General features: G+C 38.2%; 1 protein-coding gene across 1 annotated transcript in view; it reads right to left on the minus strand.

The window, feature by feature from the left end:
- Positions 1-10,854: 10,854 nt before the first annotated feature.
- The window catches only part of GALNT1 (polypeptide N-acetylgalactosaminyltransferase 1), a 39,771-nt gene continuing 32,584 nt past the window's right edge, over positions 10,855-18,041 (minus strand). Inside the window, exons 7-10 of the mRNA XM_010163424.1 lie at positions 17,242-17,381; positions 15,990-16,088; positions 15,058-15,192; positions 10,855-12,522 (exon numbers count right to left, since the gene is read on the minus strand). Of these exons, the coding sequence (XP_010161726.1) occupies positions 12,376-12,522; positions 15,058-15,192; positions 15,990-16,088; positions 17,242-17,381 (521 nt within the window). The 3' untranslated portion in view covers positions 10,855-12,375. The remainder of the gene's footprint in view (positions 12,523-15,057; positions 15,193-15,989; positions 16,089-17,241; positions 17,382-18,041) is intronic.

Here is an 18,041-nt window from a genome sequence, read left to right on the forward strand (position 1 = left end):
AGGTTTTGAAATTTAATGATGTCTTTGGTCTCTGGTCTGAGATCAAAAAGTGAAGTGTGGGTGGTTGCTCTGATTTGGTGAGAGAAAAACCACATGAAGCAACTGTCTGTACCAGCATAAACAGTGGGAGGCAGAATTGCAGGAATAATTACAACCGAGGAAAGCTCAGAGTGGTGGAAGAGCAGCAAGACATCACACCTGCTTACCTCCTGCTCTGCCCCAAGATTAAGCCTCTGATGTAACCACAGAGTTACATTTTTGGCATTTAAGACAAGGGGGAAGGGGAAAGAAAAATAAAAACAGTGAAAAGACATGTTGCAATGCCAAAAAAATGGGAGTAGATCCAAAAAGGAAAAAGCGAGCTCTTTTAGCTGTCATCATCTCTAAAATACTTTGCCAAATCTTTGCAAAATGATGTGTTGTGTATTCTTTCTTTAAGGGTAAACATTTCAAATATTCAGCCATAGAAATGTTTTGCTTTTTTTTTTTCTTTAAAAAATTGCTTTATGTATTACTTTTTTCTTCCCATGAACTAGATACTCATGCTGACAGCTGCAGAATCCTGCCTAGCTAGGCTTTCTGTGCAGTTCAGTGGAGACATTGAAGACTAAACACGTGTAGATTCTCTGCTTCCTCATACCTGCACCCTCCCTTGCCACAAAAAGGAAATCTAACCGTTGTTTGCCTATTAGGCAAACCTTACTTTTCTTTGAAAATTAACCTATTATACACGAGGAGAAAATGGGAGAGAAAGATAAGTATTGTCTTTTCAATAAGAGAAGGATGGCTTTTGTGGACTATCCCTTTTGCTAATGAAAATTCAATGGGGTGTGCAGCAAACAAGATGGCCATTCTGACACCACCACCACTGTTGTGCTTCAGAGAAAGTCCCTGTTACTGAAATTCCAGTCCTGGGACTGGTGCTGCTGTGACCCTTAGAAAGACACTCCCCCAGTTTCAGCACGCCCATCTCTCAGGATGTCCAGAAGTCGCTCCTGTGAAGCAAACACACATGATGCTTTAAGAGTGACAAGAAGTCAGGATGTCCAAATCTTCAGAAGGATGCTTCTTAATTTCACAACGCTTCATGTTTGTTTCCAGTTGTCATCATGTTTTAACAGACCTGTGCTCATCTCTCAATAACCTGTTCCTGTGCCTACCACAATGCTCTGGAGCCCAGATCCCTGGGCTGTGCTCAGCAGCTGCAGCCCAAAGCAGAAGTGCCCTGTATGTCTCTGCAGTGGCACCAACGTAGAGCTGGCCTTTCTCACTGAGCCGGTAGTTCCTCATGAATGTGACAGGCATTAGTTATCTGCCTGTAAGAAGCATGTGAGTTCAGTCACCTGTTTCAGAGGACTGTAAAATAACAGGTTTAAGTTTAGCTGAAACTTACGAATACATCTTTTTCCAGTAGTGATCCAGATATGGGTGTTGGCTCTCCTTACTTCAAGAAAAGTAACTGGTCATTCCTAAGACTCAGTTGTATGTATTTATTGTAAGCTATTTGAACCAACAGAATGACTCCTAGGAAAGTAAAACTTGCTTCTGTGCTGACCCTAAGTACTTTCCATTTAGAGTGTTGCATATGCAGCAAAACCTGATTAAGAAGATATGCTATCTTGGACTTTAAAAGAAAAAAAAAAAATAACCTTGCTTTCAGCAAGTAGAGAAGCATTAGGAATTAATCTTTGAGAAATTCAGAGAAGCAACATATTCAATTGTTCATTGAGGTTTTTTACTATCCCCCTAACTGCGAGAAATTTATATTAAAACATAGTATGGACACTGGCAGGGCTGGCATTTTTTTTGGCTGGGATTTTTTGATGTGCCAGTAAGGAAAAAGTCTGTTCCAAGTCACGTTTACCCCATTACTTTTTAATCCAAGCCCCATAAGGTAGGATATGAGCTCCTATTTCTTCTCTCCTTGATGATATACAGCTGTATTAAATCTATTTTAGCTAGTTAGCATTCCCAGTCCAGGCACATCCTAAAAAAAATTAAGCTGAAATGTACAGCCATCAAGCCACATCCACGGGATGCAGGAAGAATCACATCACTGGCATTTTGCAACAGCTTAGTTTTCAATAAGCTTCATGCTCTGAATAATCAAGATAGTCAGAAGTCAAGGCTCACTTCATCGGTTTAAAAAAAAAAATCATACACAAGTTTGCATTAAAGTGAGATTACCTCTAACTGGAGCTCTTCAAGCTGCAGAGTCTACAGAGTCTATCTACAGATAACCAGAGTCTACCTTGGTTATCCATATACCACAATTCTTTATTTCTAGTACCCATAGTGGGGAAAGTAACTCTTCTGCTCTTCATATTTGGAGCACAGACATGCCTAGCACTGTCAAATTTCCTTCTCAGCCACTTGACTGATAGCCACAAAGCTCTAAGGACTCTTATGGAAAGGGGGAAAATGGGAAGAAAATGAGTATGAACATCTGAATTAATTCCAGTTATGGGTTTTCAGTTATTCTATTATGAAAAGAAAGATGTATGGAGTCACCTATGGTGCTAACATGAAGTGCCTGACACATTGATATTTAATTACCTGTCAGAGGGTTTCTTCTCACAAACAGCAACTTCACAAACACCTTACTGATGCCACATTAGCCTTAGGTGCTCGCATTACCTACTTGAGAAGTGGCAGGAAGAACACTTGATATAACCACAATTATAGTGAAGTACTCTGCAAAGGAGGAGGATGCTTCTCACTCTCAAAATAACTAATGGTGTATACACAGAGATAACCATTCCCCTAGCTTTGTCAACTATTACTACAACCAGCCTTGGGTGGACTCATCTAAAGAACCTCACACCATTGAGAAACAGAAAACTGCCTGTGGTAATACTGTGAAGCACAGCTTTCAAGGTGAGCAGTTTAATGAAAAACCTGGGTGTCTTTATCTCATAATTAAAGTGGACCTCAGATTACTACAGGAAGAAATTTAAGCTAAACTACTGGATGTCAAAAAAGCTTGGGTAAAGATTGGTGCAGGGTAGAAGTATTATCATCTAGAAGTGCTTTTATCTTATCTGTATTTCTGGCAGAATTTGTCCTTCTTACAGACACGTTCACAGACAAGTTCCATCAGGGTCAGATTCATCTAACTTCCTTATAGAGCTGTAGTGTTGCAAAATGTGAACACAGCAAGGTGAAAGGACAGTAAACAAACAAACAAATCCCACAAAACAGACAAACAAAACCCCTTACAACACTGACATCTGCAAAAATGAAGGACAAATCAGTCTCCTTCAGCTCCCACTGCTCTAGCCAGCAATGTGAAGGACTGTAGGAACAACAGTCTGAAATTCACACATAGGTATACACGGTGTAATCCTTTTTGCCATTGACAAGAGTACCTCGTAAAGCAGAAGAGTTGTACACTCCTAAAAGAGTTGTCTCACGCTCATGCCCAAGAGCAAGCACAGGAGCATTGTTAGGCACAGTGCTCCACAGCTCTCCATCAGAAGGTCTGGGAGAAGGGACAGCATCACTGAACAGCTTAGAGAGAGCAATAAAAACATTCCCACCAGCACTGCAGACCCCACCAAACCACATTGACAATTACCACATTGCCATCATTACTATGAGTCTAGTTCTGTCATCTCTTTGAAAAATGAAGGAAATTTGTACACCAGCCTTTCCAGTCCTACAGCCAGAATCACATGTAATGGACCTTTTTTTTAATTTCCCACACAGCTCTGACAGGATGAGAACAACTAATATGTCTTTTTGATGTTCAAGTCAAATACACAATTAACAGGCAGACTCAAATGCTCCAGTTTCTGGAAGAAACTCTGATTATTTCCTACACTAGATACAGGAACTTGAACCAATTCAGCCCATGCACCAGAACATTCATAGTATGCAGCAAATAAACCAGAAGCAAGTCTGAGGCTCAGTGCATTTTGCTTCACATCAACACAACATTTTGCTGTGCTGTGGATGTTACACCAGCTGGTTACAGTGTGTTGTCTGCATGTAGCTGCATGCAGCATCCCAACAGATATTGATGAAACACCATAAAAAAGGCAACGCCTGTTCATTGTTCAGGATAATGTGGTCTCCTCTCCCTCATAAGCCAACAAGCTGGCTCTCCTCTATGCACATGCTTCATACAGAAGCACGTTTAACTAGCTATCTGGGCAAAAACTGGAGAGGTTCCCCCCCTGTACTGAGTATCAAATCAGTTCAACCACCAAAAAAGAAAACGTTCCAGTCAGTAGTTTGTGACCTTCAAAACTAAACCATTCATCCATGCAAGCTGTTGCAAGTCAAGTCTGCAATCTTCAGGCACCTGTGGTGGGATTAGTTGAAGGGAAGGTGGACATGGCCACCTGTCCATGATGAGTTGCACGGTAGCAGCACAGTGGTAGCAGGAGCAGAGACGTGTTCACAGTCAAGTGGATTCTGACACCAACTACAGAGCAGACCAGGTGTGCTGAACTGGAGTGAACCAGTAGCTCTAAAATGCCTATAGCTGAGCAGAGTTGAAGAAATATCTCTAGTTACTGTCCTGACAAAGGCAAAAAATCCTTTCTCTACTGACAAAGTGTTGGAGGGGCAGGATTTTTGGGAACCTGAAGAAAACAATTAATTTCTTTTTAATGATGTCTGATTACTTGAGATCATTCCAACATTTGTCATAAATCAGACTGCAGGAAGCAACTGAGTTAGTGGATTACACTCAAATGGCCTCTGAAGCTTTCATAAGGATGGAAAATCACTGATCCAGTTGGATCAAAGTATCAGAGACACAAAGCATGTCTTAGGGGACTGATCTTGACACATTCAAGAGATCCAGTCTCTGGCAAGTCCTTAGCCAGAAAAAAACTAAGCCTTTGGGATCTGGTTTCTACAAAAACCATGACTCGGAAGAAGATCCAGTTTTCTTCAAGACACGTTTCAGCACTGTTGCACAGGACCAAAATGCACTTTTCAAGGCAAGAATACAACACAGAGAAGTGGAAATGGCACACAATGCCTCCTAGCAGTCCAGAACCATGAAAAGGAACAAGAACAATGAAGCATTTCATCACACCAGGGGCCTGACTGAGCAGGCTTGAGATGGCACTGACTACATCTTATGCACCAAACATGACAGACAAGGCTAAGCATGCCTACAACAGATAACACAGAAGTAAAACAGTCTCTAAAGTGACAGGGTGTACACACTCCTCCTTGAGGCTGCCGTTCAGTTGTAACTGGTTGAAGTGGTTTAATGTGCTTTGTCTAAACTACTTCACATGAACAGGCACATATGCACAATCTGTAATTTAAAAATTCTTTGCTTTTTCTTTTAGCAATTCACATTCAAGATGAAAAAACAAAACAAACAACAACAAAAAAAACCCCAAAAACCCAAAACCAAACAACTCAGGCCAGATCAGAAGAATGACTGGCTTTAACTACAAAGGGTAATTTTTGAGAGCTCCTACATTCAAGCAAGCCATAAATACGTGCAATATAGAGTTGGTTCCTGTGGTTTTCAGCATCTGGGAATGAGACAGAAGATTTTTTTTGGGTTTGAGATTTGTCTCAATTTCCTTCACCATATTAGTACAGCCACATCTGAATGGAATTACATATGCAGCTTGATCTGACTTAAGGATACATTTCTTTTTTCATCTCACACGGGGAGAGTTTCTTTAATGACACCTTCCACTCCCAGCACTTCCCTGACTTACAAGACTATGGGAGAAATTGCAAGCGAAGGGTTCATCGGCATTCAACAAGCCATCACTTACAGTATCACAGCAATCACCTATAGCGACAGCTGTTATATCCCAAAATCCTAAAATACTTACCATTAGATGGACACTTGAGTTGTGTCCATCTGTTATAGATCTGAAACTACCACTTTGCTAATCTGGTTAGCTACCTGAAAATATTTTCAGACAAAAAGATCCATTAGAGACCTGGATGCTCTGACTGGTCAATTCATGTACATCAAAACCATGACAGAAAACAGTAGCTAGAAAATTCTTCCCACTTTCACTGAACTTGAAAAAAGGTTTCTGCTCTGAAATAATCCAGATCTCCCCATCGTGCAGCCAAAGCAACTACAAAACTTATTCTCAAATTCTTTGGTCTGAATATTTCCAACACTGAAGTTGCCACAGCAGTGAAGGCTGGGCTCCTTTCCCACTTCCTGTGGACTGGACATGGACCCAACAGTTTTCCTTGGACCACTTAGCAGGATAGGTGCCTCCCTTTGCCAAAGTTAAGTTTGTAGGAAAGGCGTATTTCTACAATTTAGAGGAAGCATTGGTGAAGTACCTTAAAACACTGGTTTAACCTTCTTTCTATTAGTAGTTCACTTTCAGTTTATAAACTGCACACAGCTGACTGGTTACAGTCTTCCAAACAGGAAAGCAACATAGCAGACAGAGTATCTGAACAGTAAAGATTTATGATCAACTTTGAAATGCACAGGGAAAGGGTAAGAGGCAACAGACAAGTTGCAGGAAAGGAAATTCCAATTGTATCCCTCAAGATACTGCGAACTTGACTGGACAAGACCCTGAGCAACCCGATCTAACTTTGAAGTCAGCCCTGCTTTTGCGGGTGTCTGGATCAGAATACTTGCAGAGGACTGTTCCAACCCAAGAGAAAAGCAAAAGTGGGAATGTCAGAAACTTGTGACTGAACCAGTATCGTTGAGTACTGAGAAAGAAGTCCAAGTTATTTAAGCAAAATAACCAAAGCTAGGTGATTAAACAGCATACAAGGAAAGAAAGCGAAAATCTATAAATTCAACTGAGTGCAAAATGGAACAAAGAATTACTTCTATAGTCCCGTGTTATAAACTAAGTGTTCAGAAGATTAAAATGCCACTGAGGATCACTTCATGAAAACATTTACTTAATGCACTATTAGAATGCATAGTGGGTAACACAGAAATAATGCACACATCTAATGGCAACATATGAACTCATCAGCACCTTAAACACCATAATCCAACCTTGAAACAAAACAAAACAAAAGACTTAGAGAAAGGTGGTAAAAATGAGACAGAACTCTACAAGGGGTGAGACCAAAAAGCTTTTTTGAAGAATAAAAATACAGAAGATTAATATTATCAAGATTATCTGAGAAATCCTAAAGACATCCATCTACTGAAAGATGATGCATTTAGAACTGAAGGAAAGGAAGTTCTGTGTGTCTTACTAGTTGCTTTAGAGGCAAAGGCAAGGAAACCAGTAATGATAATTTCAGAGACAGGTTACTATCTATACCCTGAGCTGATGCTACAGCAATTAATTTATTGTCAGAAGCAGCAGCTTGCTTTCATTTCAGAGGCTGGTTTTGATTTGTACTAGCAACACCTAGCTGAATGGCTTGGCATGGTATGGATTAGTTGATGCTGCGTGAAATGCAACGGAATGCTACAAATGCATTCTCCAAGATTCAAAAAGAAGTGAACAATGTAATGAGTTACCTTTCATCTCAGTGTCATAATAAGCCTCTAGATAAGCTATGTGCCAATTTTGTTTTCTCAGTTAAAAACTTCTATTAAACAAAAAGTACTATTTTGTTATTCAGAGTACTGTACACCATGTGGCATAACCTTCACATAATATCACAACTAACAACTATGTTTAGTTAACAATTCTTACTTATTAGTGTTTAGCCTAAGACACAAACTTGTAAACTACTTGCATTAAGATGATTGTAACAAATGTTCTTATAGACCCCAGAGCAAACAGCACTCTGATGTGCAAGTTTGATCATTTTAACTTGACATATTTCTGCCTGACCCTAAGCCTCTAGTTACAGTTAAGTTCAAATAAGATGCAAGGCTCTCAAAGCTATTAAAATCTATTATTTAACAATTAAATTTTCCCACATTTCTTCATTTAAAAGCATGGAGAAATTGTTTCTGTAGTGAAGGAAAGCTCTGAGTAACTATTTCCCAGTTAATCTTCTGAAGCATACTTGCATCTTCTCACCTTGGAGGAGAAATACAGCAGAATAAATCTGCCAAGGTTTTGCTCATCTCTCCAAGTGCATTACATTACTTGAACAAATACAGCACCTAAGAAGCATTCTGCAGAGTAAGAAGTAGAAAGATTATCTTACTTGTGCTGCTAACTTAAAATATAGAGATTTTTGCTTACAGCACAGATCTCAGATTAGGACCATTGCTGTGATAAAATGAAAAGTGACTGTTAAGCCCTTTTGTATAGTACTACCATAAAAATAAAGCTACTGAAATACAACTTCATTTCATACTGATAAAACAAACTGTCATATTGAGACAAAAACATTCACAATTGTATGTACACAGATAACTGTTTTGTGCTTTTCAGTATCTAAACAGACTGAAGATGACCTAATCAGACTTGGCACAGTGTAGTTATCCCAAGTTTGCACCATAATATTTAATACATTTCAACTCAGTTAAAAGGCACTGGTGTTTCTCAATAAATGTCTTCACACAGGCAAATGAGAAGAGATAGAGAACAGAACACTGGCTTTAGAGCACGCATAGGAAATTTATGCTAAACACACTGAGTCGCAGGACAGAAGGAAGACAAAAGGAATTTACCAAATCTCTTCAAAACATGGCTATATTGATTTTTTCACTTACCCTACTTGTATTTGCTATCAATGTCAAGTAAGACAGCAGTGGTCTTTTTTTTTTTTCCTCCTACATCTGATCTGAACAAAGCAGTGATAAATGCAGAGACACTGGAAAGCAGAGTGGGATTTCTACTAGAAATTATTCGTATGCCTAATGACACAGGTATGTCATTACACATTAAGAAAAAACACAATGCCTTTTTTTTCAGAACAGGTTAAAATAAAAATAGTTACAGATATTCTAAAAATTCCAACTGAAGACTTCAGTATGGGAAGACAGATTAGATGGAAAGCAATGAAGTATTCCTATAACTCTGAAAGGACAGTGTCAACTAATATTCCTATTCAAAGCTGGGACGTGGCAGTACTATGCCTGCAAGTGGAGGAACACCACTGGGAGACCACAGCTAAACAGAGTCCCCGAGGAAGCTCACTTTCAGCAGGGAGTTCTGACGAGAGCCACCACATTAGGTGGATATTAGATCGGATATTAGGAAAAAGTTCTTCAATATGAGGGTGGTGGATCATTGGAACAGGTTACCCAGAGAGGTAGTGGAGGCCCCGTCCCTGGAGATATTCAAGGTCAGGCTGGACAGGGCTCTGTCCAACCTGCTCTAGTAAAGATGTCCCTGCTCACTGCAGGGGGGTTGGACTAGATAACCTTTGAAGGTCCTTTCCAACCCAGTACATTCAACGATTCTATGACTTGTGGGAGGTAAGTGAAGCTAGATGAAAACCGTTCGGAGAAGCTATTCTGTGGCCATGTGTGAAAGATGGTTAATATAGACTACTCGAAATGCACGTTACTAAAGAGATGAGGAATCTTTGCAGAAACCCTGTGTTGTCCACCAACATAGCCTGTACAACTGTGGAGCATGTATCATGGCAAGATGGGCAAGCTAACCACAGCCCACGGCCAGCCAACCACCACGGGGCTGGCTGAGCTAAGGGGTTTAGAGCCAAATACTTTCAGGCTGCAGACACTCCAGTCTGCTGCTTCCCCTCCTCACATCTGGCAGGGGAAGTGGGCTACCTTTGCAGGTAAGGATCGGTAAGGCAGAAGCTGGAAATCAGATTGCCACTTCAGCTTTCTGAACCCCTCAACTTGATATGTGGGTTTTTAATTGTGTGATGATTTATACTGCAGTTTTATCTGACCAACATATAAAATGACTCGTCAAATTAACAAGGGTCAAAATCATAATAACGCTGAGGCCTGCCTGCACAAGCCATAGCACTTAAGTTTTGTTAACAGGCTATCACAGCAGTAATCATAAGAGTTAAAAATATAAAGTGAAAAATACATTCATTTTTGTATGTTCAGTGATGTGCCATATACTTATGAAATCTGAAACACTAAATTAAGAAATTTTCAAAACTTACACGACTTTTACACTGCACTTCTGATGCTCCTGCTTCTCATTCCATGAAAGGTTACCCACCTCTGATTTAGTCTCTCCACTGGCAATGCTTTTGAAGGGATGTATTTTGAGTTTGGGAAATTGTTTCTAAATGAATACATAACTTTCTACCCATCCCCCCCCCCAAAACCCAAAGCTAGTTTGCCAAGATAAACTAAAATAAAATCTAAAACACAATCTGAACCATCATGCACTTGTAACAGCAGAAGACTGCAAACAGTATTTCAGTGGGCTAATATGCACCATCAGACAACCACAAGCTGTACTTCAGAAACTGTATAAAAGCAAAAGGGATGCCAGAGGATCTAAGGAGCAAGGAAATGTATCAATTACAAATTATGACACTGTCACCTGTCCCATCCTCTTCACTAACAGTACCAAAGGACCTTCTCATATAACCATTAAGATGGAGTTGTTGTGGAGTTTTTTGGGGGGGGGTTTTGGTTTGTTGTTTGTTTGTTCGTTTGTTTGGGGGGGGGGGATGTTTTTGGTTTTTTGGGGTTTTTTTTTTAAGAGTCATTTGGGCACACTTCAGTATCTTTCTGATAAATGTACCACACCAATCATTTCACAAATTCACTCTGACCTCATAAGATTTGCAGGGCTATCCAAAAAGAGGGGTCAATGAAAAATAGTTACATATTTAGTTGCTTTATCTGATATTAAATCCCACATCAACTCATCCTATGTATTTTTAAGGTAGCAACATAATATTGCAATTTGTTAACACTTCCCCTGTTGTGTACTGCTGCAGAAATAATGGAGATAACACAGACTAAAGCAACTTGGAATAGCAAATCTAAAATGGCCATAAGAGCCAAATAGAATTCCACACAACTTTTGCATGAGTCTAGGTTTAATTTGTTTTACAGGACAGTTGGCCAAACAATGACATTTATCATAAAAATATCCTCTCCATTAAGTAAATCTCATTATTCTTTCCAAAAGAAAATTCAATGTATACTCTGAGCACTCAGTGGCTCAGTTTCAAGATCAGCCCACACAGATTTTTCTTAACAAAACAAAGCAATTCAGTTAAAAAATGCAGACCAATGTAATGACATAGTCATATTGCTTTTGGCTATGTTAACTTTAAAAACCATGCCAATTTAGCTATTTTTCTTTAGGTTTTATTAGAAAAAAGCAGCAGATCAACATTACAATTCAGAGTCTAGTCTAAATATGCACTTGACAATGAAGCACATCTGAATAAGTGAAAAAGGATTCCAGAAAACCTTCAGTTTTGCCGATCTCCTGCTACCTAAATCATGTATCTTTTCTCTGGCTTTCTGATGACTGAAATCAAACAAGGAACAAAAGATTTATTGCTATGAAAACAGAACCGTAAGTACAGTAGTATGAATCTTGGGCGCTAAGCGTATTCTGTCGAGTTAACTTAATAATTTCCAAGTGTACTTAAATCTTTTGTTTGGCCATGAAAGTCCATAAGCTGACTGACCCATATATAAACTGAAATGGCAGGTCTGGACAAAAAAAAAAAAAAAAAAAGTTAGACAGCATGTTAACCACCAGTTTTCAGACAGGAATAAAAAGATAGAATTCCAACAGCCAAGAAATTAAAATTTAAAAAAAAAAGAAAAAAAATTGATCTGACATTCAAGAGCTTAGTTTATTCTTATGCTCATTTTGTTTGCACCCAAAATAATTTTAGACCCACCAGAAAATAAAAAAAAAAAAATTTATGGACTATCACACAATTGAAAAAGAGAAACAATTGCCTTTTGACTTGGTTATTTTTCCCCACTGAGGTATAAAATCTACATATAAATTTGATACTTCACTATAACAAATTGTACTTTTAATAGTTCTGATTTAGTTTCCATTAAACCCTGTTTACTTTTTGTTTTTCAACCACAGAATTCTTACTTCATGTCACTGAATCTGGTTTCCAGCTCTCTTTCATTTATTTGTGGATCTATATTTAGTAGTCTGGTTACCACTGCTAACCAGGAAAAAAAATTCTTGGAACTTTCTTCATTACAACAGCACTTTCAGCAGAGGTTACTGATGTGCAAGCAAACTACAACGATATGCAGCTCTTCAGAGAGACTATTTCACTGATTATGTTTCCACTGTCCAAATGTTGTCTAAATTATTTGCTGGAAGAAACTCTTTCAATCTTGTAAACATCAGTGGGCACAGTTTCACTAGTATGCATGGTAGTTTCTCATCCTTATACAGGAAGGCTGGTTCGCAGCTACTGAGAAGCTGCAGGAGTTCTATCAGCTCATGAACTGTGGGTTCTGCCGAGCAGAAGTTTATTCTGTTGCTACTTAATGGCGTAGCCAAAGTATCAGCCGAGGTAGCCCAGTCAATCCTTGCTTTCCTTTAGAACCTCTCAGAATATTTCTGGAAGGGTGACATTGCGAAGCAGCCACTGCTGTGAGCGGCTGCCATTGCAGTCTCTGATGCTGGGTACCTGGCTGTCCTCTTCGGTGGCTTTGTCCAGGCACTGGTTACTGTTCACATGCAACAGGGTTAATTTCTTGAAAACAAAAGAAAAATAAATTAGTTTTACAAAAATCACCAGCCATAAGCTAACCAAAAAGTTTCTAGTGGTCATTAAAATTCTTCCACAGGTAAATAAGAACTAGACAAGGCACCTTGGCTACCAATGCCAGATCCCAATTCCAAAGAACACATAGGTACTATTTGATGTTGTAGATACTAAAAACATTGTTTCATGAAAAACAGAACAGTCTGAATCTTCTAAATTATGTTCTTTCTATCCCCCATTCTTTAAATAGGACTATATTGCTTGGAATCTTTGAGGAGTTCGAAGTTAAAGTTTGGTAAGACACATAACTCTGACTATCAGTTATAATAGCAGTTTTCATCGGATTGGAATAAACACATTGAATATGTATTCAAAAGTACACTTTCTTCTCATTGGGGAACACAAAATTGACCTTACACTATGTTATTTTTGTACTATGGTCTTTCTAAAAAGTATGTTCTTTAAAAAATAAAAAGTGTACAAATACACATACATACATATATATATATATATATGTATATGTATCTTTCCCAGTATCTACTAATCTTGCTTATGGAATCTTTCATACACCACTTCATCTACCTTGGCACTATTCTCATGGAGGAGAGATCTTCAGAAGCTGCATTTCCTGCCACTGTACTATGGATACTCATCAGTGCATCAATTTGTCTATGGTACTGACTGGCATTACTATCAGTACTTCTTCTCTCATTCAGCAGCACAACCAGGACACTGGACTGACTGAAAAGGGGCAGAACACACAGGCCTTATGTGCACAAGCAAAAAAGGGTAAGAAACAAAACAAAAATCTGAGCACATCATCTCCTGCACTCATAGAGCAGCTGAAGAATGAAGAAGGGAGCTGGAACATATGTAGACAAATAACTAACACAGATTTTTTTTTTTAATCCTCCTTTCTTTTCCTGCCCTTAAGGGAAAAGGGCCTCTTACATGCCTCCTAAACAGAGGCGGAAAGAAAAAAGCTACAGAAAAATCACTCAGCTACGTGGGCAGGAATTGTTATTAAGTATTCTCCAACTTACTTTTGTGCTTTATTAGCCAGCTTTCAGTAAAGCTCTGACAATTATGCCTAGATTTTCCATTGACAGAATAAAGAGTAAAATCACATGCAACAAAATTTATGTCTGGGCCTCGACATAGGGGAAGTCCGTTTTACAGTCTGTGGCAATCATTGCAAGATGGACTATTGCAATTAGGTGTCTAAAGATGTAATGGTTTTAGCATTGAAAAGATATGAACAAAATAAAAAAGACTTGCTGTTCGGTGAATCACTGCATGTAGTAATACTACTCATCTTATTTACTTAAGTCAGATAAACTAACTCATTAAAAATGAGAATAAATGGTTCCCAAGACTTAAAGTTAATCATTTCAATTAACATTTAATCGTGAAAGCCTTCAACAGCTTTCTGCAGTCTCCTATCAGCAGTTGCTAGCAATGTGCAGAAATCCTAGTAGAGATACACTGTCTTCCACATTAACAGCCATCCTAATTAAAAAAAAAAAAAAAAAAAAATCATAATTCGTGTTTATTTCCTTTTAGTCTTAAAAGCTGTAAGTTTTGTTAACACCTCAGCTACTAAAATCTATAGCAAGTCTATTAAGCTAGAAATACTCCCCCCCTTTAAAAAAAAAAATTAAAAAAATAAGAAATTATTTTTTAGTAGCTAAATATCTACACATTCTCTTTATCAAATAGTCATAACGATTATGTCAGCAAGATTCTTCTCCCACAAATTGTCTTTTGCAATAACTGATTTTAAATTAACAAGCTTGGGAATGTTTGGGGTTTTTTTTCCCTAACTAGCCATGCCATAAGTCAGAGTTCTTGACAGCACTACTCAATCACATAAATTGTTTTTGGAGCTTGCAAATCAAATTAATGATGAATAGGATCAGCGGTCAATGATTTCTAGATCTGGCAGTTCAACATATGAACTTCAAAATAAATTTGAACATTATGTACAAGAAAAAGAATTATTAAAATAAAGCAAATAAAGCTGCTTTAAGCATGTGTAACTTCACCATGCCACAATCAGAAAAGTAAAACCTTCCTTATAATTTTGGGGTGCTGATTTTTTAATCAGACAAGTATTTCCTTTTAACCTTGTGCAAGATAAGACACCAGGTGCTGAAACTCTTACAAGATCATTAGCATTACCTTTTACTGGTCCAGCAGATACCTGGAATATTTTTCCATTGTTGATCTTGCCTTAATAGAATACTACACTAGCAGATTATCTTTCTTCAGAACATCCAAAAGCACATTGAAAATATTCCTCTAAGAGCTCCCCAAAAACTCATCAGGTAATTAAATCAATACAGATATCCATGAAATGACTACTCCTGAATTAATGACAGAGGAATATAATCCTGACTTTGTTTGCTGTTCTGACTGTCAAATAGTGGTCCCACACAGGAATATGTCACTCTGTAGGCTCATGTGGAAAAAAAAAAAAGGAAGTTGTCTCATTTTAATGTCATAAGTTATTAGAAGACTTACCACTGGATCATATTCCCAAAGCTGATTTCCTTTTAGATGGTGGCACTTGAGCATCGTTACTGGGCCATTAAGTTTGGATACATCTAAACACAAATCATCTGTTCGAATTTCTTTGTTGGCAGTATATGAGAAAACCTAGAGAGAAAAAGAATGAGAGGAACTGAAAAAAAGATCAACTAAAAGATTCCTGGGGTGAGGAGAAAGCATTACTTCATTAATACCCACTAACCCTCCTTTTTTTTCCTTCAGTATATAAAGACTTTTTTTGTTGTTAGGAATAAATATATATGCTATAGGAACAAGCTCTTCAGACAAAATTTGCATTTTCAAATTGCAGCCTGCATCCTGCACAGAAACAGGAGGATCCCCAACACAAGTAATCTTTGTATACCAAAAAAACAATTACTCAAGAATTATTAACAAAGTAGAATGAAAAATCAGATGTAAAAAAAATTCCAGAACTGACACTCAGAAAAACATATTAAAACCAGCACTTCAGGTACACTTTTGTTGTTGGTGGTGGTGAGGTTTTTCTGTTTGTTGGTTTGTTTGTGTGTTTTGTTGTGGTTTTTTTTTTTTTTTAAAGTAATGATGCCAATCAGGAGGTCTAACGAGGATACAGTTCCAGAGAACCTAGAGGAGGTGAAGCCTCGATTATAGCAGTCTCCTCCTCCCCTTATTTAATTTTCTGCTTTAAAGTTTATCTGAAGCCTGTTGCAATCAGGTCTTAAAAATCTACAAATGACAAACCACCAACAGATCTTCTCATGCATTTCCTCTTACAGGCATTTTCTTCAATGATGGTTTCCTAAACTTTACAATGTAAGTGTATTTTAAAGAAAACTACTGAAATAACAACAACAACAAAAAAATGTTCTGATGAGTAGTGTTCCAAATAATTTGATACATCAAGATCATAAAAGAATTGTCACCTGATTGCCACCCATCCCATGGCAGTTAAAGATTCCAACTTTCTCGTTTTCTTTTCTTGCCATGTTATCCAGACATTGATTGGTCTCCACATTTCTTATCTGGGAGTGAAAAAGAGCACATCAAATGTTGTTGTTTTTAGAAGTGAACTAGGCTCATCTCAGACCACACTGGCACCAGTTCTCTCTGCTGTACACCCAGAGGTTATGTGAATTAATTGTAAAATATAGGAACTGCACTACAAGAGACCACTACCTGAGACTCAAACTCCCAAGTAAATGTTCAGGTTACAGAACCATGTTTGTTTCTTTGCTTTCTTTCAGGGATCTTTCCATCCTATGGGGACTCTGTTTGCTCAAAGACTCAGCTACAACAGAATGGGCACAATTCAATCTCCAGTACAAAGCACTCTCCTAGGCACACTGGGTTTAATTCCCTTTGAAATCACAGGTGACTGGGCTCATTCCTCACTTGCTGAGTTACAGCCTTAATCCTTTTATTACTATATAGTAAGCAGGCACAAATATCAGTCTCCTGATATTCATGCAGCAGCACAAATGTCTGGTCCATTTTGTTAAAAACTTCTCTTTTAAAAACAAACAGTACAAAATCACCCTACAAGAAGCTCAATATTTGGTTCAGCTCAACATGACCTGTAGGGGAGAGTAGGTACCTACTTATTTAGGACAGCATCATCTGTACCACCTCTACAGTCACTTCAGAAACATTAAAGAAAAAACAGAAATGCCCAGCAAGGCTCAGGGATCACTGGAATTTGCTGGTTTCTGATGAGGGTTCTGGGGGTAAAGTTTAGAGCAGTTTTTATGCAAAGTCCTTGCTTGGCCTGGTCTAGTTTTTTGAGGAAAACTCTGCTCATACCCTACATAGAGAACATTACACATGAAGTTATCCATAACTATATATTTTTGAAGGAATATTTCTGAAGTCCTTCTACATAACATTTAGTACTGTAGTAAAAAAGGGAAAACATTCATATTACAGTACTGCATACCAAAGTTCAGTTTCCTGCCCCACTGAGAAGCCAGATGTATCACTTTACCTGACAGGAACACAGGTGTAAGATAACTTGAACTTTGCTGAAGATAACTTGTTTGCACTACTCAGTTCAGAATACAAACAACTTGTATGTGCAACATACTTTACATAGGGCAGATAAATATGTAGGATAAAATCTGTAGGATAAAATCTGTAGGATAAAATCTGTAGGATAAAATCTGTAGGATAAAATCTTACCTCTCCCAGAGAAAAGTAATGGCGTGGAATTTGGGAATCAGGATAAACATTCTCCAGGTACCAGGAGAAAGGTTTGCACTGGAGCTTGCGTCTTAGTCCAAGTCGTGATGATATGTCCCCATAATCAACTTTGGTAACTCCTGTAGAAACAAGAAAGTTTTATTTAATGGCCACTATTAAACTTTATATAACTCCACTTAATACATAAGCAATCAGTATAATACACTGGCTTGCATGAAAGACTTTTTTTTTTTTTCCCCAGTACCATATTATGATGTTGATATTTTCAGAAAGGACACGTCAGTCACTACCTGTGACTGCTTTTTCCAGAAAATTATACAAAAGATGAAATCTCTACATCTGTGCTACACATGGCAATTTCTTACCTGTGGTTTGTGGAACAATTTGAATGCAACTGTTTACTAAGTTATCACAGGAGAAAGGCTGAAACTGTTATAGTCACTAATGCCACTCTATTCCCAGTGGCAACCGGGGTAGCATGTCTATGCAGCAGAACATAGTCTCCTTATGTGTAGTAAGGAGAATTTCATTTTAATTTAATTCTGTAAGGCAGGTACCACTTGCTGGACTCTTCATCATACATCTAACTGCACAAAGAAACAGAAAGCAGCCTTCATATAGGGAACGAACCCTTCAATAATTCAGTATCTGTTCAATATAACTGCAGTATCTGCAGGAAGTTTGTTCACCCTTAGGACTGTTATCATTTTTTTGTGGTATTTTGCTTGCCTTTTTTCTCCTCTACTCCTCATTTAACAAAGTACTTATTCTTCCTGTAC

The sequence above is a fragment of the Antrostomus carolinensis genome, unplaced genomic scaffold (genome assembly GCF_000700745.2).
Source record: "Antrostomus carolinensis isolate BGI_N321 unplaced genomic scaffold, ASM70074v2 scaffold3822, whole genome shotgun sequence".
Taxonomy (NCBI): domain Eukaryota; kingdom Metazoa; phylum Chordata; class Aves; order Caprimulgiformes; family Caprimulgidae; genus Antrostomus; species Antrostomus carolinensis.